Source organism: Henckelia pumila, chromosome 2 (assembly GCF_033568475.1).
Source record: "Henckelia pumila isolate YLH828 chromosome 2, ASM3356847v2, whole genome shotgun sequence".
Lineage (NCBI taxonomy): Eukaryota > Viridiplantae > Streptophyta > Magnoliopsida > Lamiales > Gesneriaceae > Henckelia > Henckelia pumila.
The window spans coordinates 130,537,198-130,564,044 of record NC_133121.1 but is presented as its reverse complement, the minus strand read 5'-3'; the positions used below and the strand labels follow the sequence as shown (position 1 = coordinate 130,564,044).

Sequence of the window (26,847 nt, the reverse complement as noted above, 5' to 3'; positions counted from 1 at the left end):
AATTAAAAATAATAAGTTACCGTTCTTTTTATTAAAAAAAAAATTCAGAAGATAACAAATCATCTCTCTTTGAATTATTTTCAATTAAATTTTTTTAAGTATTCTTTTATCAGTTTTTCTTAATTTTGTGGCCATGAATATTTAGAAGCGAACTAACTAATTTTTTGACTCGTCTTTTCATGTTGAATATCTTCGATAATATTAAAATTATCTTCTTCATTCATGGTGTTCATACTAGGAGTTTGACTAATTTTCTATTATTAACTATATCTAACAAAAAATTTTGTTTATAAGACTTAACCTGGCCTGATTCACATAGTTTATATGGTGTATATTTTATCTAAACTACTTTATTTTATACTTTGAAAGGTAAAAATACTTATATACGTATTCGACCCATTTTTATTCGATCCTTGAAAAAGTTTTATGTGTACGGTTGGGAATGTATCAATATCTTACTATTTAATTGAAAGTTTACTCGTTCATTGATTAATTTCCAATCAATTCGGTGAAATCTTAATTAATTTTACAAAAATATGATCAATATATTTTCCCAAAAATAAATAAATAAATAAATAAAATCTTCGATCGTTTTTCTTTTAACATTCCATCAAACTTATCTCCCACTATAATTTATCTAATCATTTATCCATTATTGTTTATCATATTTTATCTACTTTTTAAAAAATTTAAATTACAAAATATTTTTGGGAAAACTGCAATTTCGAACCTACATGTTTGTCACTTTGCGATTTCGGTCCTCTATGTTTTCATATTTCAAATTTGAGTCTTGAATGTTTTGATTTTTGATAATTTCAGTAATTTTTCTTTGAAAATGCTTACGTGTCACTATACACGTCAGCTCCACATCAACACTACATTGGTGCCACATCAGCGCCATGTTGAAAAAGCAATAAAATTGCAAAAAAATAAAGATATCGAACCAAAACTGAAATCTGAAAATATTGAGAACCAAAATCGCAAAGTTACAAATTTATATATATATATATATATATTTTCTATATATAAAGAATATGTTCCTTAGATACCATCTTTTCTTTTATCAAAATTGTTCTTATGTGATATAGATATTTACACTTATGTTTTGTTTTTTTTTCACATTTCAAATTACAGTTTAGTCCATCGATAATTTTACAACTATGATATTACTCTTCTTTGAATATAAATCAAATTAAAATAAAAATTATTATACAAGCGCTCGTTGCATGCATCAATATGCTAGTTTTATCTCTCCCTATATATAAAAAATCTTCCCCTTAAACAAAGGCGGATCCAGGAATTTTTTCAAAGGGGGGCAGCCGGACAGAATAAATTATCACATATATATACACACACATAATTAATCATCACATTAAAAAGTTAAATATAGTAAATTTAATAATATTTTTATATTTCAAATTTTATTTACAATTTAACCTTACGACTTGATATATACTGAAAATAACTAATAATACTTCATTCGATAAATAATATTATATATATATATATATATTTCAATATAATTAATTAATATTCGTAAAAATATTTTTAGCAAAAAATTTTCTCTTCAATGCAGTTGTTGCGATTGGTAAAATAAAAGATATAAATATTACACTTTTATTTTTATTTGTTTTTTTTTTAAATTTTGAAATTTTAAATTTTTTTATTTTTCTTAACTAGACATTATAGATAAGATAAATTGATAAATAAATTTTAAATTTTTTATATTATTTTATAAATGAAAAAAATAATTTAAATATTATCAAAAAATAATATTTATACATAACATACAATATTAAATATATTACGTGTGTGCAATTATTCTAGTTTATATAAAGAATCCGCCTACTAGACAAAAGATGACACCATCTTTTTTTGCCAAACTTATCCTTAGATGGTATAAATATTACACTTCTGTTTTTTTTAAAAAAAAAAATCGACATTTCAAATTGCAGTTTAGTCATCGTTAATTTTTAAATTATGATATTACTCCATTTTGAATATAAATCAAATTAATTAACTAAAAAAACATATTATATAAACACGCAACGTGTACACCGAAACACTAGTATATATAATACTAGTATTTCACCCGTGCGATGCACGGACTATATATCATGTATAATATGGTTAAATTGGATAATATAAAAATTTTGAATATGAAATTAAAAAATAAAAAAATTTAATTCTACAATAAGTAATAATAATAATGTTAAAAAATACTTTTAAAAACTTTAAAAAAAATCTTTAAAAAATGTGTCGTGCGATGCACATGATGTTATTTTATACAATTAATGATAAAAAAAAATAGTAAGATTAAACATTTGAACGAACATAGATAGAACATAAAAATAAATCAAAAAAATTTATGTATACATCAACATCTTAAAATATGGTTTTATCGTGTGAGATCTAGTAGATCTTAACAACATACTAACTGTGTTTCAACGATCAATGCTAATCTGAAGGGCATAGTTCACGAATAACATTAAGCAAATGTGTCATTTGGTTTGCAATTGATTGGTGACTGTTTTATTGAAGTAGTTGATCATGTTAAATAATATTTTTTGCACATAAATATATTTATGCATTAAGTTTATTCAAACCAATATTGGAAATGCTCGGTCAGTTTTGTTAAATTTTAAAATTTTTAATTGTGTGCAAAAAAATCTAGGGATGCGATATCGAACCAAAATATCGACTTTTCGAGATACCGTACCAAAATTTTTTCGATATATAAACATATTTTTGATATATCAAATTTTTTTCGTTATCTCTACGGTATTAGTATGGATTTTTTTTCATACCAAAATTTTAGAATTTCGATATCTGTACCGGTATGAATTTTTTTATACAAATATTTTTATACGATATACCGAAACTCCACCCCTAGGAAAATCATGATTGTTTTTTTTAAAAAAAAAATTAGAGGTGGAATTTTCAATTTTTTGGAAAGAAAATATTGTATGTGCATATAAATATATGAATGTATTAAATGTGATTTTTTTTCGAATCTTAAAATATGATTTTAATTTTTTTAAAAAAGAAATCAATTATCGTATACGGAATGCTGAAATCTTGGTTAAGATGTATACATATATGATAAATTAACAACATTGTGTAATCTATATATACATGTATATTTAATATTTATCGGGTATTTTAAATGTTTTATTAATATTATGATATATATTTTATATATAAATATATTTATTCATATATGGTAAATATGAAACATTCTGTATTTCTTAGTATTGTTTTTTCACATTAGAACCATTATCTAATTCATATATCCATGTATATTTAACATTTATCTGGTATTTTAAATGTTTATTGATATTATGATACATATGTTCATAAATATATTCACACATACATGGTAAATTAGCAATATTATGTAATATATTTTTTAAAAGTGCACTTTAATTGTAATTATAAGTGTTTTCAAATTGAAATATTATATATTTATTAGAAATGTGGAATTGTAATTGTTTGTAAATATTTTTCGTATTTAAAATGAATATATATGTATATAAATAAATGTAAATATTACAAATTTTTAATTTAATTTGTACATGAATATTGTGATTAGATGAAGAATTGTTGATGTTTTAGAAAGCAAATATTACGGGATGATATTTATGTATATTAATTTATGCAAATATTAAGAAATTACATTTATATTTAATAATAACATTTATAGATCTTAAAGGTGTATGTATATAAATTATATTACCGAATTCTGTGTGTGTGTGTGTGTGTGTATATATATATATATATATATATATATATATATATGTCTATGTATAAATTTATATTAAATATTTTTCGAATCTTATGTTGGATTTTTTAAAAAATTTAATTGATGAATTTTATATATTTTGGAAAGCAAATATTATGAATGAAGTGTTGAAATAATGAAATATTTTAAATATTTCTGTGTAATTTAAATGAATATATATGTATATAAATATATGTAAATATTATAAAATTTTTAATTACATGAATAATACGATTCAATTTAGAAATATAATAGTTTGTAAATATTTTTCCGTAATCCAAATATTCCAAATATGAAAAATTATAATTTGAAAAGATATAATTTTTTAAAACAATTTATTTTCCGATTTTCACAAAATTTTTGTTTAGAAACCAAGTTTTGGCGGGATTTTACTAAAAATGACAAAAAGAAAATTAAATAAATATTAGAAAGGAAATGCTGAAATCAAAGAATAATGAAAATAATCATGTGTAATTTTACATGTATATATATATGTATATAAATAGTTGCAAACATTATGGAATTTTTAATTACATGAATATTGCAATTTAATTATGGAATTTTTTGTCATAATTTCGCCAAAATGACAAACATTCTACTTATATTTATGTATGTTTAATTATATGAATATTTTGATTTAATTTCGTAATCAAGATATGAAATGCTTTATATTTTTGTTAAACCTAAGTTATTCTATATTTTTCTTAATTTTTAGATTTTGTTGTATTTAAGAATGACCGAGAAGTTAGTAGTGATTTTTTATAGTTTTAATTAAGGTAATGATTTTGTATGCTTCTAATTCACAATTATAGATAGTGATTTTTTATAGTTTTAATTATAGTTATGATTTTGTATAGTTTTTTTTATACAAAATAAAAAATTAAAATATTATGCAATTTTTCATTACGTAATATTTTGATTAAGCCTGAAATTTAAATTTTTGAAAATCCTCCATAATCAAAATATGCTTAATATAGAATAATTGATTTAATATAATTTTAAAAAGTATGATTTTTTAAAACTATTTTTTCCCATTTTTGTTCTGAAAATTTTTATTTCCGAATCTTATGTTGGATTTTATTTTAAATATTTATTTTTTATTTTTAAATTTTTTTTAAAAGCAAATATTATAAAAAAGAATGCTGAAATTAGGGAATAATGTAAATAATTTTGTGTAATTTTAATTGGATATATATATATATATATATATATATATATATAGATGCAAATGTTATGGAATGTTTAGTTATATTAATATTGTGATTTAATTTAGTAATTAAAATCTGAAATTTTTTCTATTTTTTACGGGTTTAGAAATAAGTAGTGATTTTTTTATAGTTTTTATTTTATTTACAAATTATATATATAGACAAAGATTACGTAAATATACATAAATATTGTTTGGAAAAAAAATATTGTAAATATATGTATATGTATATGTATATAAAAGATGCAAAGATTATGGAAGTTTTAATTTATATATATATATATATATATATATAAATATGCAAAAATTATGCAATTTTTAATTAAGTTAATATTGTAATTTAAGTATGCAATTTTTTATTTCCGTTTTTGGCAATATAGTTTTGGCGAGAATTTGTTAAAAATGGCAAAAACTCAGTTATTATATATACTAGTATTTCACTCGTGCGATGCACGGACTATATCTTATGTATAATATAAATAAATTTGAATCAATGAAAATATTGACTATACAATTAAAATGTTAATAAATTTAATTTTACAATGAGTAATAAGAATAATAAGATTAAAAAAATTACTTTTTAAAACGGCAAAAAAGTTCAGCACACTCTATCCCAAAGTAAAAAAACTACATTTTCAGTGATGTCAACAACTCTCACTTGTATATTGAACCTAATGAAAGAATGATTCAAAAATAAGTTTCATTAAATAATCAATGTAATATATGCAAATTATGATATATTTTTTTTAGCAACCCTCGTAGTTCCTTGACTATCGAAATGGTCACACTTTTTCACAGTAAAATTTTTCACCCACTGTATTGAGTTTCTTAGGACATTTTTTGTATGACAAATACCATCAATTTTCATTTGATTCCACGAATACTATTTTTGCAGATACCCAAAAACTACCTACCTGTAAACAGTACAAATAAATATTCAATTACAAATACTCATATTATTAAAAAAAATCAATCACATTCACACCTCGTCGTTTTCAGTAGTCCTGAAAATATCCTTTGAATTTCTAAGTTTCTCGATAAAAGTTCGGGCACATGGCAATGATATTGTGTTGATTGAATTCTCTGGAGTACTGCTTGAGGTGATCCTAAATCTGAAAAAAAATTGATTTTATGTAAATTATCAAAATAAATTTATTAGAATTTTAAACAAAATGAAGTAATATAAGAGTAATATTACCTGCTTAAAAATTCCAGAATTTTGCGTATTCACCTTTTAACATCAATTTGTTGACATAAAATGTATTTGAAATACCTACTTAATTCACCTTTATATCTTCTTGCACGATACATTTGAAGAACCACAATCACCGACTCATCACCAATTGTATTAAAAAACGTCATCATTTCATCTACGAAACTTTTCAGCAAAGTGCATGGTAACTTGTTGTGCCTAAAAAATTATAAATATACATAGAATATATCTACATTAAAATTTCTTATGACCAGAAAAATGTTAGATTATAAATACTTTTACACTAAATCTTCAATGGAAAAATCAATTATCTTTGTAGGACGTCCATTGATTTCTCTGTTTTAGGGTTGTCACTTGAAATCATTACAACAATCACATATAAAAAACACACAATGATCAATAAACACATTAATATTTAATAATAAAATGCTAACATCATTTAAATTCACGAAACATCAAAAATTAAACATACCAAAAAATTTATTTTCATCGATGATTTCTGTGCTTGTCAAATATTTGAAGTTCTTGAATTCAAATATCTTTGACGGAAAATTATGATCTTTTATTTCGCATACATTTGTTTTGTTGATGAGATTAATTTTGTATATGCTCGAGGTGGTTTTGATTTTCATTTTATTTTGTGCAACGATCATGTCTTTGATGGCATAAAAACGTCTTTCTTTGAGTCTTGGCCTCAATTTATCAATGACACCATATTTTATGGTTGCATGTATGCGTGTTCCCTGGAAGCGAGAAAAAACATAACAAATCGAAGTTAGATTGATGATAAATTTAAATCGCAAATATTTTATGTACCTCAATATTTTGGAATATACATTTCATTGTAGCTAGGATCTTCCTTGCTTTTATACGGAGGTAGATCATAAATAACGTATTAATCGTAATTTCAGTGCCCAATACCAATCTGAAAGATTTATTTCACGAATAACTTTGAACAACGGTGACATTTGGTGAGTATCGAGTGGAAACTATGTTGTGATTTTTTGATTGAAGTTGAAAATATAATTATATTTATACAATAATTGTGCTCAATTCAATATTGGAAATGTTCTATATTTTTGATAATTTTTAGATTTTGTTGTATTTAAGAATGGGCCGAGAAGTTAGTAGTGATTGTATAATTTTAATAATAGTAGTGATTTTGTATGCTTTTAATTACGGAATTATAGATAGTGATTTTGTATAGTTTTAATTACTGTTTTTATATTTTTGTATGTTTTTTATACGGAATTAAAAATGAAAATATTATTTAATTTTTAATTACATAATATTGTGATTAGGTTTGGAATTTGAATGTTTTATAAAGATTCCTCCCGAATCAAAATATGCCAAATATAAAATAACTGATTTAATAATTTGTAGAAGTATGATTTCTTTAAGTCAATTTTTTTTTTAATGTTTAGAATAATTTAAATAATATTCTGTAATTTTAATTTAATTAGATATATATATATATATATATATGAAAAATTATGGAATTTTTAATTATATAAATAGATGAAAATATTATGGAATGTTCTATATTTTTGTTATTTTTTTGATTTTGTAGTATTTAAGAACGGGCCAAAACGTTAGTAGTGATTTTGTATAGTTTTAATTACGGTAGTGATTTTGTATAGTTTTTAATTACTGATTTATAGATGTAAATATTATGTAATTTTTAATTACATGAATATTGTGATTAAGTTTGGAATTTGATTTTTTTGTAAATCCCAACCTAATCAAAATATTCCAAATATAAAATAATTGATTTAATAATTTTTAAAAGTATGATTTTTTAAAACCATCTTTTTCCGTTTTTGTTCTGAAAAATTCCATTTTCGAATCTTAGGTTGAATTTTATTTTAAATGTTTCTTTGTGATTTTTAAATTTTTTTTGAAGCAAATATTATCAAAGGAATGCTGAAATCAGGAAATAATGTAAATAATGTTGTGTAATTTTAATTGGATATATATATGGATATATATATATATATATATACATAAATAGATACCAATATTACGTAATGTTTAATTATATAAATATTGTGATTTAATTCCGTAATCAAAATCGGAAATATTTTATATTTTTGTTATTTTTAAGATTTTATTGTATTTAAGAATGGGCTGAGAAGTCAATAGTGATTTTGTATAGTTTTAATTACGGTTGTTATTTTGTATGGTTTTTTATACGAAATTAAAAATGCAAATATTATTTAATTTTTAATTACATAATATTGTGATTAAGTTTGGAATTTAAATGTTTTGTAAAGATTCCTGCCTAATCAAAATATGCCAAATATAAAATAACTTATTTAATAATTTGTAGAAGTGTGATTTTTTTAAATCAATCTTTTTTTTTCGGTTTTGTTCTGCAAATTTTCATTTTTCGAATCTTAGGTTGGATTTTATTTTAAATGTTTATTTATGATTTTTAAAATTTTTTTGAAAACAAATATTATCAAAGGAATGCTGAAATCAGATAATAATTTAAATAATGTTGTGTAATTTTAATTGGATATATATATATAGATGCAAATATTATGGAATGTATATTAATATTGTGATTTAATTTCGTAATCAAGATCAGAAATGTTTTTAAATATTTTTTTATTTTTTAGATTTTATAGTATTTAATTAATTACGGGCTGAGAAATATTTCATGATTTTGTATGGTTTTTATTTACGAAATTTTATATATATATATATATATATATATATATATATATATATATATATATATATATATATATATATACACACACAAAGATTACGGAAATATACATAAAGACTACGAAATTATATATTTGTATATAAATATATGTAAATATTCATACGTAATTAAAAAATGATATATAATTTACGAAATGATGTTTATATGTTTATATATATATTTATGTTTACATTTATATTAAACATTTTTCGAATCTTTGGAATTTGTTTTAAATAATTCATGATTTTCAAAAATATTTTGAAAAATAAATATTGTAAATATACATGTATGTATATAAAAAAATATATGTATATAAAAAGATGCAAAGATTATGGAATTATTAATGTATATATATGTATATAAAAAGATGCAAAGATTTTGTAATTTTTAATTAAATGAATATTGTGATTTAATTATGGAATGTTTGATTTCCGTTTTTAACAATATGATTTTGGCGGGATTTTGCGAAAAATGGCAAAAACTCAGTTATTATATATATATAGATTTTTAATTACATGAATATTGTGATTAAGTTTGGAATTTGATTTTTTTGTAAATCCCAACCTAATTAAAATATTCCAAATATAAAATAATTGATTTAATAATTTTTAAAAGTATGATTTTTTAAAACCATCTTTTTCCGTTTTTGTTCTGAAAAATTCCATTTTCGAATCTTAGGTTGAATTTTATTTTAAATGTTTCTTTGTTATTTTTAAATTTTTTTTGAAGCAAATATTATCAAAGGAATGCTGAAATCAGGGAATAATGTAAATAATGTTGTGTAATTTTAATTGGATATATATATATATATATATATACATAAATAGATGCCAATATTACGTAATGTTTAATTATATAAATATTGTGATTTAATTCCGTAATCAAAATCGGAAATATTTTATATTTCTGTTATTTTTAAGATTTTATTGTATTTAAGAATGGGCCGAGAAGTCAATAGTGATTTTGTATAGTTTTAATTACGGTTGTTATTTTGTATGGTTTTTTATACGGAATTAAAAATGCAAATATTATTTAATTTTTAATTACATAATATTGTGATTAAGTTTGGAATTTAAATGTTTTGTAAAGATTCCTGCCTAATCAAAATATGCCAAATATAAAATAACTTATTTAATAATTTGTAGAAGTGTGATTTTTTTAAATCAATCTTTTTTTTTCGGTTTTGTTCTGCAAATTTTCATTTTTCGAATCTTAGGTTGGATTTTATTTTAAATGTTTATTTATTATTTTTAAAATTTTTTTAAAAACAAATATTATCAAAGGAATGCTGAAATCAGATAATAATGTAAATAAAGTTGTGTAATTTTAATTGGATATATATATATATAGATGCAAATATTATGGAATGTATATTAATATTGTGATTTAATTTCGTAATCAAGATCGGAAATGTTTTATATATTTTTTTATTTTTTAGATTTTATAGTATTTAATTAATTACGGGCTGAGAAATATTTCATGATTTTGTATGGTTTTTATTTACGAAATTTTATATATATATATATATTTATACACAAAGATTACGGAAATATACATAAAGACTACGAAATTATATATTTGTATATAAATATATGTAAATATTCATACGTAATTAAAAAATGATATATAATTTACGAAATGATGTTTATATGTTTATATATATATTTATGTTTACATTTATATTAAACATTTTTCGAATCTTTGGAATTTGTTTTAAATAATTCATGATTTTCAAAAATATTTTGAAAAATAAATATTGTAAATATACATGTATGTATATAAAAAAATATATGTATATAAAAAGATGCAAAGATTTTGTAATTTTTAATTAAATGAATATTGTGATTTAATTATGGAATGTTTGATTTCCGTTTTTAACAATATGATTTTGGCGGAATTTTGCCAAAAACGGCAAAAACTCAGTTATTATATATATATATATATATATAGATATATATTGATGATCAGGGATATGCATGCATACAAGCAATATTCCAATAAAAATTAAATATGGCACTGCCTCTTACCTAGCCGTTAAGCCCAAAGAATATTGTAGTCAAAACAAGCAATATTCCAATAAAAATGCTATTCTGGCCAGCCAAAATCGTGCCATGAGAGGGTGCCGGAGGCGGAGTAGCACTGGTGGGTGCAAGTGGAGAACCCGACGGAGGCGGCGATCCGGTACTGTTTGATTTAGGTGGCGGAGTACTGGTTGTTGGCGGAGGGGATGACTTAGGAGCGATAATGGGGGAGGGAGTTGGTGTGGTTCTGGGCGGCGGAGGTGATGAAGGACTTGGGGTGGGCGGAGGTGACGCGGTGGTTCTGGGCGGCGGAGGCGACGAAGGACTTGGCCTGGTGGAGGTGGCGCAGTGGTTCTGGGCGGAGGCGATGGAGGAACAGGACTGGCGGTGCCAGGTGGAGGTGGCGGAATGGTGGTGGAGGGCGGTGGCGGTGGGACCGTGCTGGTTCCGTCGGTGACTGTGACGTCCAGTTTCATGCCCTGAGAGCAGGGGTGAATGCGGGATATGTCGATGCCACCCTGAGGGTAAGTAGTACCCTCAGGGTGGCGTGTCAGTTTATATTTGGCCACTCATGTGGGACCCACACATGGGTCCCACAAAAGTGGCCAATAAAAAGCTGACACAGTATCCTCATAATAGCATTGAATTTTTCGTGGATGTGGGACAGATGAAGTATCTTGTTCCGGTGGAAGAAAGGGGGATTTCAGTTGGGCTGGTGCTGTATGAAGCAATTGGGTTAACTATTATATCGAATGAATCATGATGCAATTTTTATTTTTCCCTCCTACCATTCAAATTTAAAAATATTGATAACTTTTATTTTATTTTTTTTTAAAAAAAAATCACTTATGTCATAATCGACTAATTATATATTAAATTTGAGTACAGAAATATAGTTTCATGACAAATTTTTTCAATCCCAAAATTTCGTATTTTATTAGTATTATTATTTTTGCATGACAAATTAACTTTGTATGAAAAAAATAAGAAAATTTACATCTGATTTTTTATTACAGTTCATTTCTAATATTTCCAAACAACAATACACAGTTACACACATTTTGACTTGACTATATAAGCGCTCATTACGTGCATTGGACATTACAATTATACCAGTACACATAGTATCTGACAATTAAATCTTCACATGAATCACATCCTTACATGCAATTATTCATAGCTATATATATATATATATATATATATATATATATATATATATATCTTATGTCCATTTAACGAACGTTGGCTACCTCTGCCCGTCTTGTCTTTTGTCATTATTATTATATTGTTATATTTTATAGTGATTAGTTGAATCTTTGGAACGCATGAGAGCATTCTTCAATTTTAATAAACATTTTTGGTTAGGTGATTAATTGACTATTGAGCCGTGAAAAGCAGAGATTAGATTTCTTTTAAAAAAATATTTAAAAATAAGCAGATATTAGAAAAAAAAAAAAAAAAACTGTGTGAATCCGTCGACTGACGAGAGACCGAATTTTTAATTAAACCTCGAGTTTTGCTATCTTTTAATTATTCAAATATGGTAGTTATAATTACGCGTCAATTTTACTAATTTCATATGACATTTTGGCTAAGGAAGATGTTTGGAAGTCGGAAGAGCCAAGTTCTATGAAATACACAATGCGAGTTCCTACAAATTAAGTCGAGAGGATAACGTTTTACGAGACAGGTACTACAAAAAAATTGAGAAGTACTAATATTATATATTATAAAATAAATTTTAATTAAAATTATTTCAGAAAATAAATAATTAATATGTTTTTTTAAGATTAAAAATTTATAATTTATCAACATATATATGGGCATACCGCATATATCACAGCATAAAATATATATTAATTTTGTCATGATTCGATAAAATTATACGGCAGTGCCCGTTATATTACATGCATCGTTCACACGCCGTTGAGAATTGAGATTTCGGAGGCCTGCGTCAACTTACAAGAAATCGACTCCTACAAATAATAAGTTATCGTTCTTTTATAAAAAAAAATTTCAAAAGATAACAAATCATCTCTCTTTAAATTATTTTCAATTAAGAACATGTCTTAATATTTTTTTAATCAGTTTTTCTCAATTATGCGGCCATGAATATTTAGAAGCGACCTAACTAATTTTTTTGACTCATATTTTCATGTTGAATATCTTCGATAATATTAAAATTATCTTCTTCATTGATCGTGTTCATACTAGGAGTTTGAATAATTTTCTATTATTAACTATATCTAACAAAAAAATTATGTTTATAAGACTTACCCTGGCCTGATCCACATAGTTTATATGGTATATATTTTTCTAAACTACTTTATTTTATACTTTGAAAGGTAAAAATACTTATATGTATTCGACCCATTTTTATTCGATTCCTTGAAAGTTTAGCTCGTTCATTGATTAATTTCCAATCAATTCCATTAAACTTATCTCCAAATTTATCTAATCATTTATCCAGTATTGTTTATCATATTTTATCTACTTTTTAAAATTTTAAATTACAAAATATTTTTTGTATCTTAACCTAAATTTTTGAATATTTAGTTTATAATGTCAGTCTTGAAAATTACATGAATATGAACATAAAAAATATATTTAAAAAATTTACAAACATACAAACATCACATGAAATAGAAATAGAAGCTATGTAGTTGTAAATATTGTAAGTGTTTCTATGGAGCTTAGAGCTCCTAATAAACATAATACACAATTATTTACCATCACCAGAAGTTTCACCCGCTCAGATGAGATATTTTATCCAATGATCAGACGATACATATTTTATAATAGCGTCTTTTCACACGTAATACACAAGTAATACGTGTGCATATATTGTTTGTATAAAATATTATATTTTGTGAGATGAAAAAATATTGATTAGAAAACACTTAATTTTTATTTTAATTTTAAAATATAAAATAAATCGATCAAGTTATGAAAAAATTAATTGATAATATATAAAATTAATGGTATTTAATAAGGGTAGATTTGAATTAGTACGAGTTAAGAATGCTAAATATGAAAGTTCACATAAATATATCAAAAGTAGTTATTATACTACACTCTTACTTCATTATATATACTAGTATCTCACCCGTGCGATGCACGGTATGTAATTGTATGTGATTATAATTAGAATTCGTAGATTTTTATTAACTATTTAAAATGACAAAAATTCTTATGGGACGGTCTCAATGGTCATTTTTTAGATGGGTCACTTATATGGATTATCCATTAAAAAATATTACATTTTATACCAAAAATATTACTTATTATCATAAATATGGGTCAAATTGACCCGTCTCACGGATGAGACCGTTTCACAGAATGTTACACATTTAAAATTATCATTCTAATATAATTAATATTCAAAATTTAAATTTTATTATAAAATATTTATGTCATTTGAGATAAAACTCAACTGCAGTACCTCACATTTTTTTATTTCGCATTTATTTTTTTCTAATAATATTTCATATTTTATATGTTAAGATATACATTGATATTTATTTATTTCATTAAATTGTTATTTTGACACAAATTTACTTTTGTTATTTTATCTCATATTTTTATGCATAAGAATATATGTATTTTTAATTGTAAACTATCAATTTGAATTTATGCATTCATAACTATCTATATTTTTTAAAATATTACATGAAATTCTTTCATATATATATATATATATATATATATATTCCGAGTGAGTAGATTAGTTACTGATAAAAATAAATTATAAATTAATTTTAAAAATCTATATTATTTTATTTTTCAAAATTTTAGAAAACAAATATTTTTTTAAAATAAAATTCAAAATGTTGACCAAAATAAATGATATATTATAATAAATATAAACACATAAATATAAAATTCTATTTTCAAGGAATTGATTAACATTTTATTTTTAAAAAAAATTGATTTTGATTAACATTTAATTATGCATTTATTTTCTGATTATTTTTAAATATTGATGTGAAAAAATATAAATATTGATCAAATTTGTTATTTTTTAAATATTTTTTAGCAAAAGAATCCTTTGATTATTTAAATCATATTAAAATTTGAAATTTAATTATATGTTATTTAAACACTATTACTATTATTTATATATATTTTTAGCATAAAAATCCTAGAATTATTTAACTCATATTAAATAATGAAATTTAATTTAAATATTATTTAAACACTATTATTATTATTTTTTTAAAAAAAATAAAATTTAAATAGTTTGAACATCTATACAAAATCCAAGAAGACATTCATTTATTTTGTCTTGGAATATGTGTCAAATAGTTGTCGATAATTAATATTCTTCACAATAATTTATTATTTTTCTATCATTAATTATCTTTATATTTTTAGTATTGATTTTTAGGCAAAAAAATTGTTAGTTTCTTTTTTTGGAAGACTATTCTGTTTATATATATATAGATAGTAATAGTAAAAGACATGCAATATTATATTATATGTATATATCGTTAGATAAACACAATTAATTCACGACACATAACTATAACTATATATATATATATATCAAATCAAATCAAATATTATATTAAAGATGAGTTTTGATATGTTGGTATAACATCTTTTATATTTTTTTTTTTTTGTGACTTGGGAACCCGCAGCCGCTACCTTTCGGTGCGCTCTAGGTAAACTCCCGGACTAACGCAATAGCCTGCAAACTAGGCCAGTAAGGTAAACCACACTAGGCAACATCTGTGTGACATGATAGTCCAAGAAGGTGTTGGCAAGGAGAATCGAACTCCTGACCTATGGTCAAGAGTTTACCTACTCCACCAACTTGGACACTCCATTGGAAGCAACATATCTTATATTTTTACTCTTTGATGACCATGTAATTAAGAAAATGTCACTTACACTCTATTTTTTTCCCTTTTGCGGATATTCATTAACAAAATTGCCATTTTTTTTCTTTCGCTATTTTTTTTAATAAAATTCAATTAAAAAATATACCTTACAAGGCACACAATGCGTGTGTCCGTGTACTAGTATATATAAAGAATCTGCCCGCACCATCTTTTCTTTTACCAAAATTGTCCTTGTGTGATATAGATATTTACACTTTTGTTTTGTATTTCAAATTACAGTTTAAACCATCAATAATTTTACACCTATGCAATTACTCTTATTTGAAAATCAAATATGAATCAAATTAATTACAAAAATATTATACACGCAACGCGTGCATCTATAGACTAGTTATATATAAAGAATCCGCCTATTAGACAAAAGAGGACACCATCTTTTTTTTGCCAAAATTATTCTTAGATGGTATAGATATTACACTTATGTTTTTTTTTCTTTTGTTTTTTTTTTAAAAATTTTGCCATTTCAAATTGTAGTTTAGTCATTGGTTAATTTTTATAATTATGATATTACTTTATTTTTAATATAAATCAAATTAATTAAAAAAAACATATTATACAAATACGCAAGACACAATAGTATATATATAATATATATAATATGCGATGATCAGGGAAATGCATGCATACAAGCAATATTCCAATAAAAATTAAACATGGCACTGCCTCTTACCTAGCCGATAAGTCCAAAGAATGTAGTCAAAACAAGCAATATTCCAATAAAAATGCTATTCTGGCCAGCCAAAATCGTGCCATGAGAGGGTGCCGGAGGCGGAGTAGCACTGGTGGGTGCAAGTGGAGAACCCGACGGAGGCGGTGAGCGGGTACTGTTTGATTTAGGTGGCGGAGTGGTTGTCGTCGGCGGAGGGGATGATGACTTAGGAGCGATAATGGGGGAGGGAGTTGGTGTGGTTCTGGGCGGCGGAGGAGATGAAGGACTTGGCGTGGGCGGAGGTGACGCGGTGGTTCTGGGCGGAGGCGATGAAGTACTCGGGGTGGGTGGAGGTGACGCAGGGGTGCTGGGAGGAACAGGACTGGCGGTGCCAGGTGGAGGTGGCGGAATGGTGGTGGAGGGCGCTGGCGGTGGGGCCGTGTTGCTTCCGTCGGTTACTGTGACGGCCAGTTTCATGCCCTGAGAGCAGTGGGTGGATGTGGGGCAGATGAAGTATCTTGTTCCGGTGGAAGAAAGGGGGATTGAAGTTGGGCTGGTGCTGTATGAAGCAATGGGGTTATCGACGTTGCAGTCTCTGTAATCACTGTCGCTTACTTCTTCTACGGAATGGGAGGGGCCATAGTTGAACACTGAAGCATTGTATAATCAATCAAGATTTTAATATCTTCATATATATCCAACAATATTTTTTCAATCTCGTCCCGAACGACGGGTTTTAGTTGTTGTTGTTTTTTTTTTTTTTCGCATAACTAAAACACGATACCGAGTTTTAGTAGTCGGGGACGAGTTGAACATCATTGGTGTTGAGCATCTAAAAATTTATATATATATATATATATACATGATTTGTAACCTTAATAGTTATAACATAATAAAGAGATCAATATAATTATGCATGCCCTTCAATAAATTAAATGAACTTACACAAGACATCTTTGATCGTAAACACTTGGCCTTTAGCCCAAGAAACGTAATCGACGCCGAGCGTCCATCCACTGCCGCCGCCGACAGGGATAGTGGCGCCATACACGGCCGCCGGAAGAGCAAGGAGTAGCAGAAGAAGAAAAGTAATAGCTTTGGCCATTTCCATATGGCTTGGTTTTTTTTTTTTTTTTTTTTTTTTTTAAATTTCTTCCTCTTTGCCACAAGCAATGGATCGATATTGGGGTGCACACTTCACTGTTATATATATATAGATTATAGCCACTAAAATATATATAGTGTCATTCATATTATTTGTCATGCTAGCACGATTTTGTTTTCTCGGTCATATTTATGGGAAGATTGACTTTTTGGAATGCAAATCGAGAGAGTTGCATTTAAAAATGAAAGATTTGAATCAATCTTGTATATAATTTAGTTATAAAACTAGATCAAGACTGGTACTAAAAATATCGTGATCCAACTTCTAATTAATTAGACCTTAATTACTGTCTCGTTAAGCCGGTGGATTAAGAAATATATAAGAATGTACGATCTTCTTTTATTATACATGTCAGAATTTTATAAAATTAACGTTTCATAAATTAATGAGTAGTGGCAACAAAGTTGAAAGTAAACATCCGAATTAGGAACTTGTCATTTATAAATTAATTTTAACCTATTTACAAGGAGAAAACATGCAAATAAATAATCATCTTTCATATTTCAGATAAATGGTAATAATATCTTTTTCATTGCACACGCATACACAATGTGCGTGCTTTAAAGCTAGCTAGTATACTTTTAATAACTAGAGACTATGATTATATATATATATTTTTAAATTTAAGTCAACGCTTAAAAACTGGCATGGAGAACATCACACAAACAGATCCGGGTAATATTTTTTAGTTTTACATGCAAACCAGGTCAATTGAGAACATGGTTGAGATAATTGAAGTTGTCAAAGTAAATGCAAATGCAAACATTAATGGTCACATCCATTATTTTATTTTCCTCGATTATTAGTCAAACCGATAATTTGGTTCCTAAATAAAATCAATTTCATGATAAATTATTAAACTCAACCAAGCAAATACGAGGAAAGTAAAACTTGTCCCATGACCAAATCTTTAAGTTGAATTTTTTTGATATGTTCAGAAAAATGACAGAGATGTTTTTTTTTCTTTTTTTCTTTTCTTCTTTTTTTTTTTTTTTTTTCCCAAAAAGACATAGATACATATAAGGGCATGGTTGATTCCTCGTTATTAAACAATACTAAAAAAATTTATTTTAAATCACGAAATTAAATTGTGTTAAAAATATGTAAATATCAGACATAATAACAATATTAAAATACATATATTTCTAAAAAAAAATACATATTGAAACTAATGAGTACTCATGAGCGTCGAAATAAACCAGACTGATCATCAAGTTAATTCAAAATACAAAAGAGAATACACATAAGCATATTGAGTACTAGAATATCTTGACACACGATGCTTGCATACACAAAAAAAATGTTTGTGTGCTTATTATCTTGACACACGATGCTTGCATACACAAAAAGGAAGACACTTCACACAACTTTGATCGAATAATTTAAAATTTAATTATTGGAAGTAAAAAACTCAGTTTATCGAAGGAATCAATCTAATGGACTAAATAATTAAATTGAATGGAGTCATAGGGCAATAAAATAAGAACTTCTTCATTTTTATGCATATATTTATATAATTAATATTGGTTTGTTTATTTTTAAAACATCCATGAATCGTCTGATGAACTTGGTTGATAAATAAATACTTGGGCTTGTGTCTGCTCTTTTTAAAGAATTTTCTCGAGTTTTTTGTGCAATTAATTAATGTTTCATAAATCAATGGGTAGTCGCAACAAGGTAGAAAATAACAACAGAAGAGAAATTCATTGGCCATTATTATTATACTAAGATAGTGTTTGAGAGAGTTTCTAGAAAACACTTCTCAACTTTTCTACTTCATAAAAGCTCAATCAAACACTACCTAAGTCATATATATGCACCAGTCACGCGAGCAAACGTGATGCACTTATATAATTTTTTTTGTTTTTTTAAACAAATAAGAAATATGAATTGATTGATCACTCACTCTATCATTCCCGCCTTGTTTTGATATAGAAAAAGACAGCAAGGAGATTTTTTTTTTTTATTGTAAATTTTGATCATTCAACCGATCATCAATTACTATCAACTTCTCACAAATGATAAAATATATATAGGAATAAGAGATATATAGTTATCAACCAAACTCATATACACCTGTGTACAAATGATGGAGCCAAAAATACGTAGTAGTCAAAAAGGGGGGAAACTGTATGAACTATGAACAAAGAAAGTACTTTCAAATTAATTTTTTGTTTCTAAATGAATGAATCTGTTCGTGGAGCGGTTCTGAAGGTAAGCCCACTTACAGGCCCAACTTGTCTGGGCTCCAGGCCAGTTTAAATCAGGAGGACCCAGCCCGGAAACGTAAGAACATAAATTATTATTATATATAAATAAAAAAAGAGTGCTCCCACACAAAACAGAACGCTATCTCGGGCCAGAATGAGCATACTCACGCTGCCGTTGGTGACTTCCATTTTCAAGAATTCGCCCAACAAATACAAACCCCACATAGCTTTCTTCTTCACCGCCGGCCGGAGTACTTCTTCTCTTCGTATATTCCAGCCAAAACGCGTTTCTTCTGAATCGCGTTTCTCTTTTTCTGCGGCCACTCGTTCTTCTTCATCTTCTGTTTCGTCATCTACTGATCAGTGCTTACAGAAATCGTCTTCTTCATCTTCCGTTCTCACGTTTCAGCAAGCCATTCAACGCCTCCAGGTACTTTTTATCGTGCTTTTTTTTGTAAGGTACCGTTTGACGCTTGATGTGATAATAAATAATACATGAACAAGTAACATATTGTAATATAAAATAAATAAAAAATAATAGTTAATATAGTATTTGATTTGATTTATAGAGTATAATTTATTTAATTTGATTTATTAAATTTTATATAAAAATGATAAATTATAATTTTTTTTATTTAAAAGAAATAATATATGAACAATATTAATTATAAAGGTAATATAGTAATTTAAATTTAATGATTTGATTGATGTAAGATAAATGATTAATGATTTGATTCATGTAAAATAAATAATTAATAGATGGATAAATAGTATGACGAGAATAACGCGAGATTGGATATAATAAGTTATACATGGACTAATAATACTCGTACCAAACAGTACCTAAATGTTTTGCTTTGGATGCTCACTTTACAGTCGTCAATTTGGGTCAGACCTATCGTATCACACAATTTAAGTGGTCTAGGCGTGCGTGGGTTAGCCTGCGGGCTTGGAAATTTTTTTAAATTTTTTATTTTATTTTATGGTGATGTACATATTGTTGGCCCGTGGGTTTCGAGAAATTTTTAATTTTTTTTTACTTTATCATGATATTCATATATTTTTGTTAATGAAAGTTTGAATTTTTTATATTAATTTTTTTATATAAGATTTACAATTGTGAAATCAATAATTAAAAAATTTATTAATATGTTTTTATTAATATTTATTTATGAAATGAAATTTATAATTAATTATAATGATTTTTTATTTTTATTTATTTTTTATTTTTATTTTTAGAAAACCAACCCGCGGCCGGCCCGCTTAACCCACAACCACCTTGTTTGGTTGAGTTGAGGATTTCCAATCCGCGGAGATGGTGGGTTGGCCTGTCCTCGACCCGTCAAACGGAGGGTTTTTGGTGGGCCGGCTCGTCCCGCCATGGATTGAGCCGTATGACAGTTTTAGTTTTCTTGGATTGACTGTGTGTTTGTTTCAATGAATTTGTGGGTTTGTTGCAGTTTGCTGATTGGTGATTTCTTGGGCTGCGAATTTATGTAGTATGTGTAATGGGTTTGTGGATTGAATTTAGTTGGTTACATTCTATTGAAAAGGGCATTCTTTCGAAAGAGAATCAAACCTCCCGCAAAATTGTGAGATCGTGTTGGACAATGACATGCATGTTATTTCTTAACATTAGTATATCTAATAGTAATTGAACAACTTTTTTTTTTCCCAAAAGATCCAAAATCAGACATTGCCTCAGATTTCGTTTGTTTATGTTTTCATCCAAGAATAAAACTATCGAGTACAAAATGGAAAAATCAATTTCTTCTCGGATGGTACAGCCTCTGGAAACATGATTGGAAATTATTGAAAAATTCAGGGATAGGATTCGGTTAACTTAGTTTTTCTCCTCAAGAATAAAGTATAACGAGTGCTACATGAAAAATAAGTTTTTTTATGAATGGTAGCATTATTGTGGTTTGCATAGCCATAATTATACATATATTTTTTGGACTTTTGGTTTTATACCATGCAGGAGTATTGGGCTTCTGTTGGATGTGCTGTGATGCAATGTAGCAACACTGAGGTAATTGGGATTTGTGTTTTTCTTTATTACGAGTTAGTAAAATAATTGTTATAGTTGGAAGTCAAAATATCAAAATAACTGCATGTGTGTGTGTATTTTAAATTAGAGATGCATATTAAGTGTACCCTGATTACTTATTGACTGTGATAAAGTTGGAAATTGATTTCTAATGACTTGATCATGTGACCCAGCCACCAAAACTTATCTTAATGGTCTTATGCATAGCTGAACTCCATGTGCCATTGGGGGAAAATATGCTAAATCAAAGGTCAAATTATTGTTAATCTATCCAATTATATGCGGCATACTCATAATTTAAAAACAAAAAGTAATTTAGCCATGGAGTGGTCAGTGGTGGATGTGACAATTTTGACCATCCACGTTTCATGTTCTTCAAAGGTAATAATAAATCACTGTCTAAGAATCGGTAAATTATATTGAGTGTATAACTATATTTTTGGTTTCTGTGATTGAAACGAAAAATATTTGAAGTTATTGGTCTTTCCTTTCCTTCTTCCCATGCCCCTTCATTCCCTTGCATTCTATATTTTCATTTGAACTACTGTCATGATCTTGTTTAATTTTGTAAGGATTTGACTACATTTGTCAGGTTGGAGCTGGTACTATGAATCCTCTTACCTTTTTAAGGGTCCTTGGTCCAGAACCATGGAATGTTGCGTAAGTATGCCCTAAACCCTACTTGTAATTTATTATCTCTCCGGGCAAAATGGTAAAATAGCACCAGACACTTAGTTGACCCAATTTGATTTGGATTTTGAAAGGGGTATCTTTTCCTGGATAAAAGATTTTTTTTTTCATTTGTTTAATGCCAATGTAGCCTTGGCATGAAGCATGCAACAACAGTTTGAGAGAAAGCAAATTAGAGCCAGAAATTGAATCCGTTGCTAAGAAATATATTTGAAATCATTGACTAGCTCAAAAACAACGTCAATTGATTTTGCTTAGTCTACATGCTAGTGAAAACTGTCTGTAAGATAATGTATTATTTATTGGGTTTACCCACTCTTTTCTATTTTATTTCTTACTCAACTTATGTACTTTTCACATCAGCTTTAATTATTCCTAGTCTGCTTTCCTTTGACCAGTTTCAGCAATCACATTTTATTGATCTTGAGTCCAAAAACAAAATAAAGCAGTGCCATAAGTATGTCATGTTGATTGGAACGTCACACTAGTTGAAATTTTAAAATTTAAATAAGATGCAGTAACAAAAATGTAGTAATTCAATTTTAGTCCTTGGTGAGACCTTCGAAGAAAAGGCGTGCACCAATGAATACCAGGATTTACATAAGGGGAGAGTTTTGAAAATGCCTTTATTGGCTTGATATATCAAAATTATCACCTTCTTGTCAAATTCACTCGTACTTCCAATTTGTAAGTTGATCATTAATGTTGTAGTTTCTTGTGAAAGGTATGTAGAACCTAGTATCCGACCTGATGATAGTCGTTATGGTGAAAATCCAAATAGGCTTCAAAGACACACTCAATTCCAGGTGAATATTTTGCCTTCTATTTTTGGAAGTGTAGAAGTTTATGAAACTATTTGCAATGGCTTCCGACATACCATCATTTACTTTGCAGTGCTTGCATGAAATTTATCTCAGGTGATATTGAAGCCCGACCCTGGAAATTCTCAGGACTTGTTCATACGGAGCTTATCCGCCCTAGGTTTGTTGATGCTATCTTTCATTTACTAACATCTGAAGATGGTTTTGTAGAATAATAATTGAAAGCAATAAATACTCTTTCTATGTGTTGAGATTGCTGATGTAGTATCCCAATCTAAACATGGCGGCTTTGATGGCTATACGAGTTAAAAGAATTAGAGTTTCTCTATACTTGTTGGTACAACAAGCGTTAAGTTTTACAATTAACATTGGAGTCAAGTTTAACCATCAATTCTTTGAGTTGCAAGTTAGCGTAGTTGTTGGGAGGACAATCAACATTGGGAGAACAATCAACAATTGTCTTCCCATTTTATATGTGACATGATCAAAACGTGATGATTGCGTTCCAATACTGTGAAAAAGGATTCTAGTTGTATTGTCATCACTTGCTATTTTTAGCACAATGGGCTAACGACAAGTTCTTGATCATACACAATCGTTAACCGTGTAGTTTTATCATTTTATGCTGGATAATTTCTCATTTACTTATCATAACCATTAAGAAATGGACTTGGACCTAACTCAACCCCTAAAGCTAGCTCAAGTGGGGAGCTTTGTCTTTGTCAATATATTAAACTCTCATGCTATTTGTCCAACCGATGTGGAACAAACTAGTACACCAACACACCCTTCTCACGCCCAAGAATTAAACAACTGGAGCTTGGAGACATTAACGGGTGACCCAACTATGGGCAGTCTAACACATACAGCGGGTCTGGGCTCTGTTACCATGTTAAAAAATGAGACTTGGACCTAACTCAACCCCAAAAGCTAGCTCTTGGGGTTGAGTTAGGTCTAAGTCCAACTATGGGCAGTCCAACACATACGGCGGGCCTGGGCTCTGACACCATGTTAAGAAATGAGATTTAGACCCTGCCGTATGTGTTGGACTGCCCATAGTTGGATTTGGATCTAACTCAACCCCAAGAGCTGGCTCTTGGGGTTGAGTTAGGACAAAGTCTCATTTCTTAACATGGTTTCAGAGCTAAGGCTCTTGGGGTTGAGTTAGGTCCAAGTCTAATTTCTTAACATAGTATCAGAGCCCAGACCCGCCGTATGTGTTGGACTGCCCATAGTTGGGCCACCCGTTAAAAACACGAATTCCGCAGTAACCTGGAAAGGCTTGGTTTTTCCATTTTGTAGTTCTGTTTTCTCAAGACAAATTTTGAATGCTTAGACCTGGAACACTCAAACCGGCATTGTTCCACCCATACAAAATTATCCTTATTTTGCTTGCTAAATCTTTTACAGAGAGAAAAGAAGGACATATATAGAGTTGAGTTGAGGTAGTTGGATGTGGTCCATTTGAGCATTTTTGGTGATAATAGAGTTAAAGAGTCAGGATATACAACTTGGCAATGGCTTTTCAGAAACAAAACATAACATACAGTATAGCACACAACTGATTCTATAACTGGTGCCTAGAGACTTAGATGACATACAAATTTACCTTTTCTAAGGAGTTCATTGAAAACATCATGAAAGAGAAAATCTTTTGGCGTTTCAATCATTGGATTCTACTGTTAAAATTTTATGGATTAGGAAAGTGTGCTCTACTTTTGCTATATAAGTTTTATGAATGTAGTGGGATCAACACAATAGAATTTCGGTAGACTGTTTATTGAATTTGGAGAGAGCAGCGTTCTGCTTTTAGTAGTTTAGCTTTTTGGGTTTCAGCATCTATCTTTCCCGTTCTTTGTGCCTGATATCTATTTTGATTTACACAATCGCCGATGGCACTGGTGTCATTTTTAAAAATGCAATTATTCTTTATTAATGACTCCGTGGGATGAAGACATCAGAACCGTAAACTGCACAAATAAATATTTGATAGACATTAAATCGCAGATGTGGTTTCCAATATCAAGCATTTTACCTTGTGGTTATAATCTATTGATTTACTTCTTCCTATGAGAAATAACATAAGCAATGAACTCAATTTTTTTTTACCTTTTGTTACTTTCAATGAGTCACTATGCAATTTATATCCATCAATTACTACTTTTCATCAATTTCTCATGGGATAATTTCTTATTGGTCAACAGGTATTAATGTTAATGATCACGACATTCGATTTGTCGAAGATAACTGGGAGAGCCCGGTGAGGCTTATATCTTGATTTTCAACCTTCTAATTATTATTTTTGCTGCTGCTTCCTGTTTGATTAGTTTGAAGTGCTGTTTTTCTTGAGATCCTTTATTTCATTCTATATGAGTTTAACATTTTTTAATTAGTGTTTCTTGTCTTTGATTATGTGTAGGTGTTAGGTGCCTGGGGATTGGGCTGGGAAATCTGGATGGATGGGATGGAAATTACTCAATTCACCTACTTCCAGCAGGTCATACTGCTTTATCCTTTAATAGTTAATTCAAAGTTTTAGGATTATTAATTTTTAACCTTCCAAGAATATTCCTGTTTCTTCTATTGTTAATTAAACAGCACCCTCAATCATTATTTATGATCATATGATTCCTATAATCCCCCTCTCTTAATTTTTGGATTTCCTTTTCATTTCCAGGCTGGAAGTCTGCAGTTGATGCCTGTGTCAGTCGAGATCACTTATGGTCTTGAACGAATCCTCATGTTGCTTCAGGTCTCTTATGTTATTAGTTATTCTCTTTTTTCCTGTATGCTCATGGGCATACTTACCTGAAGTTTATATGAACTTCTTTGCAGGGGGTTGACCATTTCAAGAAAATTCAATATGCCGACGGGATAACATATGGAGAGTTGTTTTTGGAAAATGAGTTAATAGTCGATGCCTTTAACCTCATAAAATAAGGCTAATATACTGCATTATGCACTATTTTTGTTTGCTTTATTTTTTTGTAATTGCGTAGTTTTTATAGATATTTATTTTCCTTGATTCTTTAATGGTACTTGATTCTAATGAAAGACAAAAAATTGCTTTTATGTGTTCACCTTTATAGATTATACTTCTCATGATCTGCTTTTAGTCACCTTACCATGGTTTTCTATAGTCTGAGCTGTGCAACTTTGGACACATTGTTTACTGTGTCCAAGGTTATCTATTAGGCTTTGGTGTTATCTACGAAAAGTTTTCAGCTACTTAATGCTTTTATGTATTCAGTTATCGTACTTTCTTCGTAACCAAGAGCATGACTTTTGCAAATTGTACCAGGAAGGAAATGAGTGCATACTATTTGGAGCATGCCAGCGTAGATCACACCCATAACCATTTTGATCTTTTTGAGGTTGAAGCTCGACGTTTGCTTGATTCAGGACTTCCTATTCCTGCGT

General features: G+C 27.7%; 2 protein-coding genes across 8 annotated transcripts in view; one reads left to right on the top strand and one right to left on the bottom strand.

Moving 5' to 3' along the window:
• Positions 1–16,454: 16,454 nt before the first annotated feature.
• LOC140885286 (uncharacterized) lies at positions 16,455–17,645 on the bottom strand. Its single transcript, XM_073292245.1, has 2 exons — positions 17,437–17,645; positions 16,455–17,141 (listed from the first exon to the last, which is right to left on the bottom strand). Exons 1-2 carry the CDS (start codon positions 17,600–17,602, stop codon positions 16,513–16,515), a joined length of 795 nt encoding a protein of 264 aa, XP_073148346.1. The 5' UTR covers positions 17,603–17,645; the 3' UTR covers positions 16,455–16,512.
• Positions 17,646–19,997: 2,352 nt separating this feature from the next.
• LOC140885094 (glycine--tRNA ligase, chloroplastic/mitochondrial 2) overlaps positions 19,998–26,847 on the top strand; it is a 30,011-nt gene continuing 23,161 nt past the window's right edge. For 2 of the 7 annotated variants that reach the window (XM_073292017.1, XM_073292016.1), the window contains exons 1-10: positions 19,998–20,296; positions 21,848–21,898; positions 22,509–22,576; positions 23,331–23,412; positions 23,524–23,587; positions 25,632–25,687; positions 25,847–25,924; positions 26,105–26,179; positions 26,263–26,333; positions 26,729–26,845. In XM_073292017.1, the coding sequence (XP_073148118.1) occupies positions 20,021–20,296; positions 21,848–21,898; positions 22,509–22,576; positions 23,331–23,412; positions 23,524–23,587; positions 25,632–25,687; positions 25,847–25,924; positions 26,105–26,179; positions 26,263–26,333; positions 26,729–26,845 (938 nt within the window). In that variant the 5' untranslated portion in view covers positions 19,998–20,020. Of the gene's footprint in view, positions 20,297–21,847; positions 21,899–22,508; positions 22,581–23,317; positions 23,413–23,500; positions 23,588–25,631; positions 25,688–25,820; positions 25,925–26,104; positions 26,180–26,262; positions 26,334–26,728; positions 26,846–26,847 lie in introns of those variants that run through there. The other 5 variants (XM_073292021.1, XM_073292020.1, XM_073292022.1 and 2 more) reach the window with 5 other exon arrangements.

Coding starts and splice junctions, on each gene's coding strand:
- LOC140885286 (XM_073292245.1), bottom strand. CDS start 17,602: ATGGAAATGGCCAAAGCTATTACTTTTCTTCTTCTGCTACTCCTTGCT. Junction 17,142..17,436: donor TACGATCAAAGATGTCTTGT/GTAAGTTCATTT, acceptor ACAATGCTTCAG/TGTTCAACTATGGCCCCTCC.